This window comes from Scophthalmus maximus, chromosome 7 (genome assembly GCF_022379125.1).
Source record: "Scophthalmus maximus strain ysfricsl-2021 chromosome 7, ASM2237912v1, whole genome shotgun sequence".
NCBI classification, from domain to species: Eukaryota; Metazoa; Chordata; class Actinopteri; order Pleuronectiformes; family Scophthalmidae; genus Scophthalmus; species Scophthalmus maximus.
Genome location: NC_061521.1, coordinates 24,857,195 through 24,875,000, shown reverse-complemented (window position 1 = coordinate 24,875,000; position 17,806 = coordinate 24,857,195). Strand labels below are relative to the sequence as shown.

Sequence of the window (17,806 nt, the reverse complement as noted above, 5' to 3'; positions counted from 1 at the left end):
TGTCTGTTTGTGTGTCTGTGTGTGTGTGTGTGTGTCTCCACCTGGGATGTGGAGGTGGTGGGTTGATGAAAGCACCATTGCTTTGTTTGAACACCTGCTCACCTCCTGAGTCGTGGGTTGCTGTCTCCACCTGTGTGTGTGTGTGTGTGTGTGTGTGTGTGTGTGCACCAAAGGACTTTCAAAGATCCCAGCAACACAACACACATTTATCCCTTTTTACCTTTTCCACCACGGTGCTGCAGACATGTGATGCTCAACATGACTTGTGGTGATCACAGTTTCAGGGATATGGCTAATACACGCTACAGCTCTAATACACGCTACAGTGCTAATACACGCTACAGCTTTAATACACGCTACAGTGCTAATACATGCTACAGTGCTAATACACGCTACAGTGCTAATACACGCTACAGCTCTAATACACGCTCGCTACAGTGCTAATACACGCTACAGTGCCAATACACACTACAGCTCTAATACACGCTCGCTACAGTGCTAATACACGCTACACGCTACAGTGCTAATACACGCTACAGTGCTAACAGTGGCTACAGTGCTAAGACTGGCTACAGTGCTAACAGTGGCTACAGTGTTTATAGTGGTTACAGTGCTAAAAGTGGATACAGTGCTAATACCTGCTACGGTGCTAACAGTGGCTACAGTGCTAATAGTGGCTACAGTGCTAATACTTGCTACAGTGCTAATAGTAGCAAACAACAACAAAAAACTCTCCTCTGATGTAGTTTGACTTTATTCTCCACATTTCAATTTCATTCAACTTTATTCTCTAATTCTCTTATTCTCTCAAAATGAAAAGTAGAAAAAATAAATCTTCCTCTTCTCATTTTTTGATTTTCCGTGTATATGAAAGTCACATGATTTTTTAATAATTTTTGTTCATGGCCTTGCAATGATAAACAACGGACTAAAAAAGAGGAAACTTTATATATTATCACGTCGCTTTTCCTGGTGAAAAATTGAGTTGCTCAAACTTTCATCAAGCTTCATTTTTTAAACATGACATTTGGGTTTGAGTTACAGTTTTGTGTTGAGGTGATTCATTCAGCCTCGACCTCCTGATGCAGCGCACACGTGTGATGTGGCGGCGTTTCCAGCAGAGGGCGCTGTTGGTCAACTCAGCTTCCTGTGCTCACTCATGTTGCAACTGTCTCATATATATATATATATATATATATATATATATATATATATATATATATATATATATATATATATATATATATATACATGTGTGTGTGTGTATATATATATATATATATATATATATATATTTAACTATGTATATATATATATATGGTTTTTTTTCATTATGGCGGTTGTAAATCATAACGCTTGTGTTCTTTCCTCGGCAGGCGGACCTGAACTACAGCGTGCAGGACGACCCCGCCGCCTTCTACGGCGTGAGCAGCCAGTACGAGAGCTCGGAGAACATGACCATCACCTGCTCCACCAAGGTCTGCTCCTTCGGCAAGCAGGTGGTCGAGAAGGTGGAGGTGAGGACGCAGTGAAAGATCGTGGTCGATGTACTGACGGAGCGGAGCAGCGTTCATTTGACTCCGTCACCGAGATCAAAGAAGAAACGAGATTAAACACGAAACGTTTCACAGAAAGTAATACGTTTTATCAGATTATTAAAATAAATACAGTTTAATTTAATATAATTCTTGTAGCGAACGAAAACCTGAGACTTAAGACCAAGAAGAGATTTTCAAGAAAAGAGAAGGAAGAAGGAAGTGAGGGATTTCGTCATTCATCGTCTAATTGATCAATTCTTAAAAGATATTTTTAGTATTTTTCAATTTTAGTTATATAATTGAAATAATAAACAATATTTTTATGCATAATGATAGTAATTATGTTTTGTTAATAGTAAATTGAGTTTCCCTTTGGGATGAATAAAGTTAAATCTATATCATGTTATATTGATAATAATAATAATAACAAAGCCCTTTTCACTTGACTTCATCACTGAGATCAAACAAGAGACAAGATTAAACATGAAGTCCGTTCATAACAGACTTTTTAACGTTTTTATTTGGTTATTAAATTAAATCAAATTTAAAAACAACCAGACCTGAGACTTGGAAGGAAAAAGGAAGAGAAGGAGTTCATCATTCATTGTCTTATTGACAAATTATTCAAAGATATTTCAGATAAAAGATAAGCATTTTTCAATTTAAGTTATAGAATTGAAATAATAACAGTATTTATCCATTATTATTTAATATGTCTTGAAAATGATAATGATTGTGTTATGTTAGTAGTAAATTGAGTTTCCCTTTTTGATGAATAAAGTTATATATCTATATCATGTTATAATGATACAAATAATAATACCAATGACTCTAATAAGGGTTTTTCATTCTCCTTGAGTTCAGCTCCATTAACCCTGGATCCTACATTTCCCAGAATGCTTTGTGATGTGTTTTTCTTTGTGCGACCCACGTTTTCCTGTCTGCTCCGTAGACTTTGTGTAGCCACTGATGACGTCATCTCTGCCCTCACGACGCCTCTGGAGACGTCACGCGACTAACAAACCGATTTTGCCAACTGGTTAACGTCTGTCCTCCCTCTCCCTCCCTCAGACGGAGTACGCCAGGTTTGAAAACGGCCGATTCGTCTACAGAATAAATCGCTCTCCGATGTGCGAATACATGATCAACTTCATCCACAAGCTCAAACACCTGCCGGAGAAGTACATGATGAACAGCGTGCTGGAGAACTTCACGATTCTGCTGGTGAGGACGCCGGCATGTCAATATCTCATATTCACACTGTATATATTCAGTTGATTTTCTAGTTTCCTTGTGTTTGTATGGTGTGTTTACTTAATTATTACTTTTCCCCTTTACTAATCTCTCCACAGTGGGATTAATAAAGGATTATGTTACCTTATCTAATTTTAGACGATCTTATTTTATCGCGTTCACACCAAACTGGCTCCTGAATGTCACGTCATTCTCGACTACTCGTTGTTTTTTTCGTGTGATCTCATTGCGCGAGAAATCCGCTTTGTCTCTGGTCTCAACACAATTATCGATTATCTTAACCGCTGAATTTGTGACTCAATTTTTAATGTTTCATATTTAGATGCATATAAAACAACAGATTGTTTTGAACCTCCTTCCTTCTCCGTGTGTGTGTGTGTGTGTGTGTGTGTGTGTGTGTGTGTGTGTCCAGGTGGTGAGCAACAGAGACACTCAGGAGACGTTGCTGTGCATGGCGTGTGTGTTCGAGGTTTCCAACAACGAGCACGGAGCCCAGCACCACATCTATCGACTCGTCAAGGAATAACACACACACTTAGAGATAGATACAGTACACACACACACACACACACACACACACACACTTATGGCCTTTGTTTGGTAGTTAATGTCGACACTGGAGGTAAAACGTGTGAAGTGTCTTTCAGCCTTCGACGTGAGGACGGCTGCAGGTTCACTGCTGCTCAGAAAACATTTCATCAATAATATCGGCGTGATTTTGAATCCACATCAGATGCGACAGTGTGTTTCTGCAGGATCGTCCCCAACAAGAGCATTTAAACTCCAACCTGAATATTAGATGCTCGTTAAAACAAAAAAAGGCACAGTGGTAGTGTAGCCATGGCAACGCATCAAACTCCACCCGGGGGTCGTTGTTTTTTCCCCAAAGAACGTCCCGACTCCGGTTTCACCCGGAGACGTCACGTGTCACCGGCCAATCGGGTCACGGCCTGTTTCTGGAAAGAATCAACCCAGGAAGAGAGAGAGAGAAAAGAAATGTAAACCCCCCTGTGAAATAAGTGTGTGTGTGTGTGTGTGTGTGTTATCTGCCACGATATCGACGGACCCCTGAAGGTCAGACCCTGTGTATCAATAACCAGAGAAGGAAGTAACACGACTACATCATCACATAGAACAGTTGTGCAGATGGTGTGAGCTGCATTCTTGCACAAAAAAGTGTTTTTTGTCCCAAAGAAAAGAAAATCAAATTTTTACCTTTTGTATGTTAAAAAAATAAAATAATAATAATAATAATGATAATAGCTTCTAAACTTATTGGGAACATGTTTATCGATAGTAGCATATAAACTATATTTTAATTCCAGGATCATTATCTAAAATTTATGTCAATAAGAAAATTATAAGTTAAAAAAAAAAAAAATTTGAACAATTCAGGTACATTTTCTTTTTTGGGTGCAACAGGTGATAGAGAGATGAATGCGTACAGTAATCAAGCCAAGACGCTGTTATCAGTTATAATCCTGAAGATTTCAGTCCTGGTCGATTGAGCCGTCGTCGTGTTTCCTGTGAACCTTTTCACAATAAAAGCCAGTTCATTTTGTTTTGTCATTAAAATGCTTTTAAGCAGCAGCAGCGGTAGGAAACGTTGTGATAGCAGAGTAAACTATAATTATTATACATTAACACTGGATTACATAGACACGCTTTGTTTCCTGTGAGGCCGTTTGAGCCAAAGACCGGTTCTGAGGATTAAAACTTTTAAAATTCGTTGCGGTCATGTCCGTTGGAAAATCACTGTGAATCTCCCGAACCATACGACGACATCATGTCGTTCTCATACGGTCGAAACAAACCCGTGATCTCGATATATTCTTCCACCAGCCAACTTGAGCTTTAACACGTCCACGCTTGACGCGTTGGCGGCGTTCAACTGCGTCCGCGTTTAAAAAACGAAGGTTTCTCGTCGTGTCCACGTCAGGAGAGTTAGTTCGGAGGGTTGAAGTTCAGTTCGGAGGGTTGAAGTTCAGTTCGGAGGGTTGAAGTTCAGTTCGGAGGGTTGAAGTTCAGTTCGGAGGGTTGAAGTTCAGTTCGGAGGGTTGAAGTTCGGAGGGTTGAAGTTCAGTTCGGAGGGTTGAAGTTCAGTTCGGAGGGTTGAAGTTCGGAGGGTTGAAGTTCAGTTCGGAGGGTTGAAGTTCGGAGGGTTGAAGTTTGGAGGGTTGAAGACACGACAACTGGTTTCTGCAACGTTTAGCAAGAAAGTAATTTAGGAAAACACAAGAAAAACCCAAAGCTGTTGGTGGAGTTCCCTGTAGCAGGTGTCGTCGTGCTCGGCAGCATGAAGTGCCTTTGGTTGGAAACAGACGGAGACTTTTTGTTCTTTTTCAACTCCCGATGATTTAAGCGAGCGCGACGTGTGATTGGGGGACTCGCGTGCTCCCGGACGCCGCGTCTGGTCGGGGTGAACATATGTACAGGTCCGTCTCTGGCCGGTCGGCAGCGTCACGTCACCGTTCACTTTGTATCTGACGACATCGATGACTCCAACGTGTGTTTGAATTGTTCCGCGGGACAGATTCATGTGGAAACAGCTCGTACACGACGGGGCCTCGTTCATCATGTGCAACTGTCCGAACTTGTCTCTACAGGAGCAGACCGGTCCGAACTCGGATCACAACATTCATGAGTTCATTCAGAAAAAGATCCCATTGTCAAAGTGGCGCTCAAAGGAAACAATGTCCTTATTATTCTTTTAAAAACTCAAAGGAATACTTTAACATTTTGGAAATTTAGATGAGACGCCTGACGCCCGTCTTATGCTAGGAGACGGTTAGCTCATCTTAGCCTAGCTTAGCTAGCAACTGGAAAACAGTGAAGCAGAGCTAGCATCTCCATCTGAAGCTAACGTAATCTTACCAGCTCCTCCAAAGCTAACGAATAAAATCGGTGGTTGAGGTGAAAATAACACAAAAAAACAACAATGTCATGTGGTTCCTCTTTTTGAGATGTTATTATAGCGCTATTAGCTATGAGCTATGTCACCTCATCAATGCTACAACACTTTATGAAGAAATGGCGCCACCTACTGTTTATCTAACTTAATTAATTAACAGTAATGCGATTAAGATTTGCATTTGCAACATAATTCCTATAAACCCACGACGTGTTGATCCTGGAAACACAATGGATGTTGAATGAGCTCTGGAGGTGGTGTTTTATCTTATCTTGGTTGTTTCTCACTGTTTCCAGTCTTTGTGCTAAGCTAAGCTAACTTGCCCTTGACTGAAGCTAAATATTTAACATATTTAGAGTATAAAAATGCCTATTCGGCAAAGTAGCAAATTTTCGTGCTGCGTAACTCGCGAGTTTGGCCGCAGGATAAATTGTGTTTACTCGTGCAAAGGAACGCGTGCAAACACAAGACGCATATATTCATCCGCTTGTCAGGAGGATCTCAGCGCTGATTGGCCGCTGTGATAAAACTACACCGTCTTACAAATTTAGTTATAATATTTTTTAAAGTATTTTTTGCCGGCTGTAGCGTGTTCAAATTCCAGACAAACTTGAATCATATCATATCTTATCTGAAAAATCAAGATTAAAACTCAAGATTACATTTTCTTTTGTTGCATACTGATGAATGAGGCCCAGATGTTTTCACGTGTTACAACTCTAAGTTGACCTGCCACCTTTAACAGCTGGGACTGTTTTCATCCAGGGAGTTGATGTCTATAGGACATCGGACCGACCGACCTGAGAAGAGCCTTGTTGAGTCGACCGGCTGCTCGACGCTGGGTCTCGATGAGCAATGACTCAGACCACTTTCTAACCTTTGTGCCTGAAAACGATTTGGATTCGCCGTCGTTCCAAACCCACGTTGTTTTGACTCTTATTTGTCTAAAAAGAAAGAGCATGTGGGCGTCTCTCTCTCTCTCTCTCTGTGACCATCGTCTCACCACCGGCGAATCATTTGGGGGGATGAACCCTTTCAGAGTTCCCCTCGCCTGCAGTTGTCCCAGACCAGACCGTCATTGGTTCGCAGGACCGCTCAGCCTTCTGCCATGACGACCCCCCGTTTGGATTTTCATTCACCACCTCTCTTACCAAAGACCGTCACCGTGCGACACGGAATACAGTGATGTACACGGTGAGTCAGAGTAACTCACAAGCTTCTGCCAAAAAAAAGAAAGAGCGACTTTAAGGATCTGGACTATCAACGGGGAGTAGCTCACGGGGCTACACTGTAAAAAATGTAGTTTCAAACCTTTCGTCGGACGGAAGACGCCACTTGGAAACTGTGATTCTGTGGTCAACTCATCTGTCGCGACTTGACTCATCCCCCACTACAGAATCTGCTCACGCCTGAAATCAAATAGAAGTCGTTCGTGAAGGTTTCCAACCTTCCGAGTTCCCGAATCATCGTCGTCGTCGTCGTCGTCGTCCGCGTGTCGTTTAACGTTTTTTCTCGTACGTGCAAAGTGGCGCTATTTATCTCGTTTTCCCGAAAACCCATCGCGTTGGAACGGAACCTTCCCGTCTGTAATCGACTCCAAAAATGGCCTTGAATCTTTCTAACTCCCGTGCAACACGTCCGTGTGTGTGTGTGTGTGTGTGTGTGCACTGAGGGTTTTTTGATAAGGTGCTTTGTATAAAAAGTGACAATAAGGTTTATTACAGATGTTGTGTATATCTTTGATATTCTAATGTTTATCCGAAGACCAGAGAACACGTAGAGGTGCGGAGGCCGGGATGTGTCCGCTGGTTCTGCACAGGGTCTGATCTTTGCTTTGTAACTTCTTCTTCTTTCTTTCCATCCCCTCATGGCTAAAAGTATGTTAGATATTTTCTAGCTTTGTAGAGACTTTGTACGCATATATATGCTATTCAGTTTAAATAAATGGTCAGTTCCAAACCGTGCGCTGGGCTTTGGTCTTCACTCGCTCGTCCGCCGGGAAACGACGGCGTCTGGGAATCTCCAGCCTCACAGCAAGAAGGTTCTGGGTTCGAATCCCGGCTCGAACCATCCGGGGCCGAACGTTCACACCTATAGTTGATTTTTAGAATCTCCAGTTAACCCAAGACCGCAGTCTGCGTGTCGCTGGACCGCGGGAGGAAGCCGGAGGACCCGGAGAGAACCCCTGGAAGGTTTGAACCAGGATTCGAACCAAGAACCTTCTTGCGGCAGTGCTAACCGCTACCCCACCGTGCCGTCCTCATAGTAGAACATGAAGAACAAAACCTCCCGAGACCCGACTGGGTCATTAAAGCTCCATCAGCAGGACGACGACGCTCCGACTTCAGTTTGACGGAGACAGAAACTGAAATATGAAGCCGAAGAAACGACGATCCGGCAGGTGGAGAGTTTCATGTACCAGAAGATTTCTGTGTGTGTAACGTAGAATAATGATAATTAAACTCAGACACTTAAAAAAAAAGCACAGAACAAAACGAGATAAAACAAGAATAAGACAGACAACATAAAATAAAATAATAAAAAACAAACATCTGTTAAAACCAGTAGGAGAGTCTTTATCTGGACGTTGATTCTGTTTTTTAATTTACATTAATTATTGTATTTATACATTAATATTGCTTCCTGATTTGTAATTTGTGGTTATGATTATTGTATCACATATGGGACAATGTCGGCCGTAAACACCTGGGAGTCTTGTGGACTCAGTTTTTAAACCTACTTGACACCTGAAGTTATGTTTTATGTGTTGTTATGGCAACATGACTTTATCATGTAAATCAAGTTGATTGAGAGCTTCAGCAGATGAATGCGGCTCCAAACCGGAGCAGTATCTGTTCTGACCACCAGAGGGAGCCTGACTCCAGATAATCCTCCCGTCTAGTCATGGTCAAACATGGTTTTCATCCTTTGATGAACATTCATGTCCATCGGTTATGAAAATGACAAATCGTTTTTTGAATCACTAAGGAGCAAATTGATTATTTTACGTGCGTCTGTTTGTTTTCTATGTGACGGTCCATGTTCGGACGTCGCTGTGATGTCACGTTGACTGTCACAAGACCAGAAGCTGCGGATGACGGCGACGACGATGAGCTCACAGGAAATGACGTCAAACATGGGGAAAAAAAACACCAAACATTTGGTGTTATCTCACATCCCAGACACAGAAACGACAATCCTCTTTATCCAAATCTGGTCCACTGCATCACTGCATGTGTGTGAACACGCTGCCACACACACACACACACACACACACACACACACACACGCGCACACACACACTCACACACACACACACACACACACAGACTCACTCACTCACTCACACACACTCACACACTCACTCACTCACTCACACACACACACACACACACACGCACACACACACACACAAACACACACACTCACTCACTCACTCACACACACACACACACACACACGCGCACACACACTCACACACTCACACACTCACACACACACACACACACTCACTCACTCACTCACTCACTCACTCACTCACTCACACACTCACACACACACACACACACACCCCCACACACACACACACACACACACACACACACACACACACACGCAAGCAAAGTCATTAGTGTGTCTTCACAGATGTTTTTTTCTGAGCAGTTATTTGACCAACAATCGCGGCCTGGTGCATCACTGAGCTGAGGTTACTGTACACACACACTAATGGTGGCTGCTGCTGGGGATGAACACCATTAATGCAGTACAACACACACACACACACACACACACACACACACACAACAAAACGCTCTTAATGCAGATAAACAAATCCCTTTATGAGTTTCAGATTGTGTCGCGAAAGAGCGGATTATGAATCCAGACAGTGTGTGTGTGTGTGTGTGTGTGTGTGTGTGTGTGTGTGTGTGTGTGTATGTGTGTGTGTGTGTGTGTGTGTGTGTGTGTGTGTGTGTGTGTGTGTGTGTGTGTGAAATACAGGGTGTAATAGATGGATTTTCTTCCAGCTGAGCTCTGAAACATGCAGCTGTGTGCGGATTAAGAAGATGAAACTGTGGAACAATGCAAACTGCAGCGTGACACTGCAGAGAGGAGGAGGAGCTTCATCAGGACTCATTAGTTCTGGTTTGAGTGGAGGATCATGGGAAAAGAAGAAGAAGAAGAAGAGAAAAGTGGTTAATACTGTGAAAGAACGATGTCGACCTTTTGGGGGTCGGATGAAGATCCAACACGACTCTGGAGGAAACGATGCTCAGTGAGTAAATAGAACAAAGCAGCGAGAAAACAAAACAGACAATAATTCATGTGCTGGATGAAATATTCTGTTTGTCTGGAGGAGAGCAGCTACTCATAAATCTAAAACAATATTCATTCATCTAAAGTACATAGTTCTGATATATGTCTTACATCTCTTTCTATTATAATTGTAGGTCTGGATTAGGGCTATAAACAACAGCTCGTTATATTTTGTTATAATTGATACACGATATATATTCGCAATTTATCTCTTCTGGATGAATTTCAATTGTTTCAATTCTAGACGTGGATAAAAAAACACGGAAGTACAAACGCAGACACTTTGCATGAATTATTTATAAATCTGACACATGACAAAGGGCGATTAACATTGACATTGAAGATGATTCATGAAACAATATGAAGACACAGATGCATCATACATGATGAAACAACACAAACACATAGACACAAGAAACAGACAAACTCACAAATAAAAAACAACAACGCACACGTGACGACATGTTTGTGTGTCCGACAACCGTCCGTCCATTTTATTCCGCTTACCCGGGATCGGGTGGCGGAGGGAGGGAGTTCCAGACGTCTCCTCTCACCGGACAACGGCTTCCCAGCCCGTCCTGGGGGGTCCTGAGGGCGTTCCCAAGGCCTGATGGGTAATGTAGTTCCTCCAGAGAGTTCTGGGTCGACCTCTAGGTCTCCTCCTCCCACATGGACGTGCCAAGGAAGGAAGGAAGGTAGGAAGCAAGGAAGGAAGCAAGCAAGAAAGGAAGGAAGGAAGGAAGGAAGGAAGGAAGCAAGGAAGGAAGGAAGGAAGGAAGGAATGAAGGAAGGAAGGAAGGAAGGAATGAAGGAAGGAAGGAATGAAGGAAGGAAGGAAGGAAGGGAGGAATGAAGGAAGAAAGGAAAGAAGGAAGGAAGGAAGGAAGCAAGAAAGGAAGGAAGGAAGGAAGGAAGCAAGGAAGGAAGCAAGGAAGGAAGGAAGGAAGGAAGCAAGGAAGGAAAGAAGGAAGGAAGGAAGGAAGGAAGGAGGGAAGGAAGGGAGGAATGAAGGAAGAAAGGAAGGAAGGAGGGAAGGAAGGGAGGAAGGAAGGAATGAAGGAAGGAAGGAATGAAGGAAGGAAGGAAGGAAGGAGGGAAGGAAGGGAGGAATGAAGGAAGAAAGGAAGGAAGGAGGGAAGGAAGGGAGGAAGGAAGGAAGGAATGAAGGAAGGAAGGAATGAAGGAAGGAAGCAAGGAAGGAAGGAAGGAAGGAAGCAAGGAAGGAAGGAAGGAAGGAATGAAGGAAGGAAGGAATGAAGGAAGGAAGGAATGAAGGAAGGAAGGAAGGAAGGAGGGAAGGAAGGGAGGAAGGAATGAAGGAAGGAAGGAATGAAGGAATGAAGCAAGAAAGGAAGGAAGGAAGGAAGCAAGGAAGGAAGGAAGGAAGGAAGGTAGGAAGGAATGAAGGAAGGAAGGAAGGAAGGAGGGAAGGAAGGGAGGAATTAAGGAAGAAAGGAAGGAAGGAAGGAAGCAAGAAAGGAAGGAAGGAAGGAAGGAAGGAAGCAAGGAAGGAAGGAAGGAAGGAAGGAAGGAAGGAAGAAAGGAAGCAAGGAAGGAAGCAAGAAAGGAAAGAAGGAAGGAAGCAAGAAAGGAAGGAAGAAAGGAAGGAAGGAAGGAAGGAAGGAAGGAAGCAAGAAAGGAAGGAAGCAAGGAAGGAAGGAAGCAAGGAAGGAAGCAAGAAAGGAAGGAAGAAAGGAAGGAAGAAAGGAAGGAAGGAAGGAAGGAAGCAAGGCGCCCAGGTCGGACCACCTCAACTGACCTCCCTTTGACACAATAACCTTTGTTTTATGGAACTGGAGACAAAGGTTATAGTTGGTTCTAGATTAGTAATCGACGACCAAATGAATCGCCAACTATTTTGATAATCGATTAATCGGTTCAAGTAGTTTTTATGGAAAAAAAAGTGAAAATTCTCTGATTTCAGCTTCTTATATGTGAATATCGTCTGGTTTCTTTGCTCCTCTGTGACAGAGAACTGAAGATCTTTGGTGTGAGGACGAAACAAAACCTCATCTTGAGGGTTTCGGGGAAACACCATCGACATTGTTCACCATTCTATGAACCAGACAACTGATGGATATAAATGATGGATGATGAAAACAATCGTCAGTCGCAAGCCCGAGTTGGTTGTTTGGGTTTTTCCAGGTGTGAGCTGCTCGAGGAGTAAAGGTCAACTGTGCAAACTAAGGTACTTTTCCTAAGTCTTGACCTTTGACCTTGAGGACGCGTCACCGCCAGTCGACAACGTGTGTTTTTGTTGGTGAGGTGTTTCCACTCCAGCTGCACGGGAACATTAACTTTTGCAAATTGGTAAATTTTGTGAGCAGTTTTGCAGGAGGCTGTGTGTGTGTGTGTGTGTGTGTGAAGCAGAGAGAGAGAGAGAGAGAGAGACAGAGAGACAGAGACAGAGAGAGAGAGAGAGAGAGGGGGCGTGTCCCAGCGCTAACAGCCGCCTCCTGTCTTCGGTCCCCCTCAGCAGAGCAGCCTGTCCCGGCACCAGGACGCAGCTCGCCGCCTCCTCTCCTCCGTGCGCCGGGTACAGAGAGGGATGAGGTCCCGGCAGGTCCACCCCGGGACGCACATGGACGTGTTCCTCCTGTTCGTTGCCGTTGTTGCTGAACACGAACCCTGACGGTTCCTCGGCCGCATGTCCGGACTTCTGAGTTGGAGCTCGTGCGCAACGACGGAGCGCAGAGATTCTGTTCCTTTTTGGATGAATTCGCCATGTTTGGATTGAGCAGGATCCGAGTCAGAAGCCCTCGGACGACTCGTGTCCGTGTCTCTCTCTGAGTCCGATTCACTGAAGGGACTTTTTCGGTGTTGTTGCTCTGCGGAGATGGAACCGGAGGAGGGGAAGGTGTCGGTGTGGGTCTGCCGCGAGGAGAAGCTCGTCTCCGGGCTGACGAAGCGCACCACCTGCGCCGACGTGGTCAAAGTTCTGCTGGAGGACCAGAACCTGCGGCAGGGCGCGTCCGCCGCGATGCTGTGCGGCTCGCCGCAGTCCTACTGCGTGGTGGAGAAGTGGCGCGGCTTCGAGAGGATCCTGCCCAACAAGACCAAGGTGCTGCGGCTGTGGAGCGCGTGGGGCGACGAGCAGGGCAACGTGCGCTTCGTGCTGCTGAAGAACGACGCGTCGCTGCCCAACAACGGGCCGCGCAGCGCCGAGGCGCGCGTCGTGCAGAGCCGCGCGAGCGGCGGCCCGGGCGGCGCGCTCAAGGGCCCCGCCAGGTCCTGCTGGCCCCCCGCCGCCGCCAACCTGTCCCAGGAGCGGCAGCGGCGCGTCGTGCGCAAGGCCTTCAGGAAGCTGGACAAGATGAACAAGAAGAGGGAGCCGGCGGTCTGCAGAGATAAAGGCTCCGCGGAGAAGATGGAGACGCTGGTGCACCTGGTGATCTCGCAGGACCACACGATCCGCCAGCAGGTGCAGCGGGTCAAGGAGCTGGACCGCGAGATCGAGCGCTACGAGGCCAAGGTGCACCACGACCGCATCCAGAGACACGGCGCGAACTATGTGCAGGACACGTACATGACGGTGGACAGCGCGTCGGACGCCGCCGCCGCCGCCGCCGCCGGCACGTCGGAGCGGCAGGACGCGCGGTCCGCCGCGGAGGCGCTGGCGCAGTTCGAGGAGTACGCGCGCCGCTGCGAGGAGGTGGTGCAGCTGCAGGAGGAGCTGACGGAGCGCGAGGCGCTGGTGGAGTGCATCACCGGGGAGATCCAGGAGGAGCTGAACCGGCGGTGGATGAAGCGGCGGCGCGAGGAGGCGGCGGCGGCGGCGGCGCAGGACGCGGAGGAGACGCGTCGCCGCTGCGCCGCTCCAGATGTTCCGAGTGTGGAGCTGCTGGAGGAGGAGGAGGAGCGCATCAAGACGCAGCTGGACACCAGCCTGTACATCGGCCTGCGGCTGAAGACGGACCTGGACGCGCTGAGCGGGGACTTGGACCTGAGTCTGGCACTGTGGGAGACCAAGGAGAGCGAGCTGCTGGAGCTGCTGGCCCGGGTGGAGACGATGGAGCTGGAGCATCAGGGGAACCAGGAAGTGACTGATGATGATGATGATGGTGACGAGGACGACGGTGAGGAGGGGGACCCAGGTGCAGTGAGCGTGGAGGCCGAGGGCGAGAAGAGCGGCGGCGGCGGCGGCTGGGTGGAGCAGGCCAGAGGCCTGTCCAAGTCCCGCGACACCACCAACGACGACGACTCGGACACGGGCCTGAGCTCCATGCACAGCCAGGACTCGGACAACCCGCCGGTGTGCGAGTCGCTGGTGTAGAGACTCGCCGGTCGGGAGACTCTCCGGTCTGGAGACTCGCCGCGTTCGGACTCTTGAACTGAATATCAGACACAAACTCAGGGGCGGAAGAATCAGTGCTGACAAAGTACCGGTGGAAGTTCGTCTTCCTTCTTCCATCCTGCAGACGCACTGTAATTCTACAGCAATAATTTTTTCTGTATATGTTAGTCGTTGCACAATAAGCTAGAGGGGGGGGGTGGGGGGGGGCTGACCTTTGACCTCCTGGAGGAGGGTCAACAAAAGTAGAACCACTTGTTATGAGGAGAATTAGTCTGTCGTGATCACTGGTTTACAAAGAGTTGATAACAAGATTGCTGATGATGAGTTGTTGTTGTTGTTGTTGTTGTTGTTCCGTCGCCCCCGACGACCACAGATATCCCTCCTTTAAAAAAGGTTCAACGTCAGGTGAACGTACAGTCACAGACACACGGGTCAGATACAAACAAAACTAATATAACGGACGTTGATGTTGGAAATATTAAGGATTTAAATTGATAGAAATCATATCATGTCTCAAAAATGACCACAACCGAACCGCTCAGAATTCATAAATATAAAAACCTTCCAGCTCAGCAGAGTTGACCGACCACTTGATATTGTATAAATGTAATGTTTGTCTCTTAATCACACACACAAAAAAATCATATTTATTTAGTCTTAGAGATGAATGATGAGTATCGTCCTCTACAGTTTAAATGTCATCGGCCGGATTTAAACATTAAAATCATCTGATAATTTGTGGACACTTGCTTACCTGAGAAGATCAGCAGCGCGACGTGTCTGTGACTGGACACAACCAGGAACAGGGCTCCTCCATCACCTCCACTGACGTCTGTTTTGTTTCAATAAGCATAAAGTAAGAAAACCTGACGCGAGATCCTTTCCTCTCACCCGGGACACAAAAGCAAATCTATAAAAATGTCAATCTGTGGCTTAAGAGCAGTGAATCACAGTGTTTTTTGGGGGATTGTGACCAAAAGTCAAATATGTCTCTGAGCATCAAGATTCTCAGTTTTTGGCCTGAATTCTTCTCCTGGGACGAATCTTGTGATTCCTCGGGTTTTGTCTCTTGACCCCCTTGAGAGGTCACGACCTCCACGTGGGGATCCACCGGTTCCGTCAGTGGCGTCGTCTTGTGCCGTCAAAGCCAAAACATAAAGTTGATTTGATATTCCTCCTCTTCTTCTGACGCGTCGGCCTGAACGTCTGAGTCGGTCCGTTGGTAAAGACACGGAACTCTTTCACTGACCCTCTAAAAACTATTCTTAAGCCTCACGTCACCCCCCCCCCCCCCCTTTTTTTTTAACATCCTAAAAAATAAGTCTCCAAAGCAAAGTGGTGGTATCATCCGTGCCCTCCTGGTTCTCTCTTCCCAGACGATATAAAAGAAACAGGATCCGTGATCCGCTCCGTGTTGTCTGTCGTCAGGCTGTCGTGACGTCGCATCTTCACACGTTTGACTTGTAAACTGGTAAAAAAAGAAACAACTAGTGACACCTAGAGGAGACTGTGGGTGATACACGTTAGCCAAGTGATGTCGTTTGATCAGGAGCAGTTTCATTAGACCTCGGAAGTCGAGGGGTCGGACGTCGGCTTTTATCGATCCATCGTGATCTCGGAACTCGTATCACCGTCCCTCCGAGTCGGGATTTTGACGCACGAGCCGGCAACTTTCAGCAAAAGCGTTTCCAAAGTACTCGGCGACTCTGAGGCCACAGCGAGGACAATAAATACAAAATCCCAGTCAGCACATTATTCCACACGACTGTCGGAGGTGAAATAAACAGTGAAAAACACCATCGTGGTTTGTGTGGTGGCTTTATTCACGACCCGGAGGATTTATCTTTAGGGTCTTCACACCTCGGTCAAGAGACGAGGCAACACACACACACACACAGAGGTTTGGGTTTCATGTACAGGGTCTGAATGGAAACATAGTCTGCGTAGCTCCAGGCTGCAGAGCTCCACAGTGAAAGGTGTGTTTGTGTGTGTGTTTGTGTTGGTGTGTGTGTGTGTGTGTGTGTGATATCTCGTCATGCCTAGTTGTGTTTAATTGCTGCTTCGTGATCGCTCTTGCATGAGCTCCTGCATTAGGGATGACGGGATGAAACGGAGACGCGCAGAGCGACTTGGCGGATCAGGTTCAGTGACACATACATGTTCAAAGGGTCAGTTCACCCAAATTATTAAAAAAACTAACTCATTTCTCTCTCGTTGGCGTCGTAACTTTGCCGACGGCTTTGGGTTTTATTAGTCTGAAGTGAACGGATTCTAACTCGCTCACAGCAAAAGATTCATGACTTTGTGAATTATTCAACAGCAGCGTCGACTCGTCTGAGAAGTTACTTCAGAGAGGAACGTGATGCTTCTTTCACATCTCTGGTCTTGGGGAGTAGAACTTTTACAAACGTCCAGATGCTGGTTATCAGGTTTAGACATGATATGAAACTTTGATAATCAAGATAATCATTTGGTTGGTGCTCAGAATGTTTGGGTTTGATACCCAGGCCTGGCAAATGACTCTGAATTTTAATTGTCACAGGAATAAAGGTACATTTGAAAGTCGACAGCTGTTTCTATGGTTACGGATAAATGTTCAGTGTCCACTTGTAGGCCATCAGAAGAGAGGTCCTTTAAAATGCTCCCTAACAATTGGGAGCTTGGCAAACTTCATGTGCGGATGAAGATCATGTGATTCGATAGAAAGTTGTCAAACAGCTACTTCAGGTGACGTTGTTTTGCCAACTCCTCTTTCCAAGGTTTACTGGGAGTTTCAATCGTCCGGTCCAAGACTGTATGATAAAATATTAACAATCCATGTGATCAAAAAACAAAAGAAAAACTTGGGGGTTGCACTTTGGCTTCAGAAATGCAGAGGTTTCAATATTTTAATAACCTTTGTGAATTAAAAATAAAACTGTAGCGAAAGATGTTTCTAGAATCAGGTTCTCAAACAATCAACCATCAATTTAGCTGTCGTCTGGTTTCGCCTGCTGGTTGTCATCTTTACTTCTGGATGGACTGGTCAAGGTGTAGCGTGAACAGTTTCCCTATTGGCTGATGCTCTGTCAAAAAGAACAGATACTTTAACGTCATTCGACACAGCTGAAGCAGAAACTGCAGGCGTGATGCCACGTCCACGCGAGAGACGCTGGGTAGGATTTCATAACTTCATGTCCATACGGAAACAGTCAAATCTTACATTTGCAGACACATACTAGGTTTTGACCTCGTCTTAGATGTACAACTCTCCCAAGCATAAAATCATTTCTCTCACCGTCTCCGTCGCAGACCAGTCAAACCTTCTGGAGTCTTGAGAGTTCCAGACATTTCTGCAGACAGAGGTCATCATTCTTCCTTGTTGCGTCTCTCTGATGAGTCCGACGCCACACCTCGCTCCTCTATGTTCGGCATGTACAACATCATCAGAGGCTGCGTCTGCAGAATAAGCCTTGTACCTACAGCGCTCACTTAAGATAAGATGAGATGAGATGA

General features: G+C 45.8%; 2 protein-coding genes across 3 annotated transcripts in view; both read left to right on the top strand.

Annotated features, from left to right (window-relative positions):
• Positions 1 to 7,662, top strand: part of tead1a (TEA domain family member 1a) — a 35,053-nt gene extending 27,391 nt beyond the window's left edge. For both annotated transcript variants that reach the window (XM_047333449.1, XM_047333450.1), the window contains 3 exons: positions 1,377 to 1,517; positions 2,610 to 2,762; positions 3,205 to 7,662. In XM_047333449.1, the coding sequence (XP_047189405.1) occupies positions 1,377 to 1,517; positions 2,610 to 2,762; positions 3,205 to 3,318 (408 nt within the window). In that variant the 3' untranslated portion in view covers positions 3,319 to 7,662. The remainder of the gene's footprint in view (positions 1 to 1,376; positions 1,518 to 2,609; positions 2,763 to 3,204) is intronic.
• A 4,024-nt stretch (positions 7,663 to 11,686) lies between these two features.
• On the top strand, positions 11,687 to 16,108 carry rassf10a (Ras association domain family member 10a). Its single transcript, XM_035643715.2, has one exon. It carries the CDS (start codon positions 12,854 to 12,856, stop codon positions 14,288 to 14,290), a length of 1,437 nt encoding a protein of 478 aa, XP_035499608.2. The 5' UTR covers positions 11,687 to 12,853; the 3' UTR covers positions 14,291 to 16,108.
• Positions 16,109 to 17,806: the final 1,698 nt, after the last annotated feature.

Excerpts from the sequence above, each read along its gene's own strand:
- rassf10a (XM_035643715.2), top strand. The coding sequence starts at position 12,854 with ATGGAACCGGAGGAGGGGAAGGTGTCGGTGTGGGTCTGCCGCGAGGAG.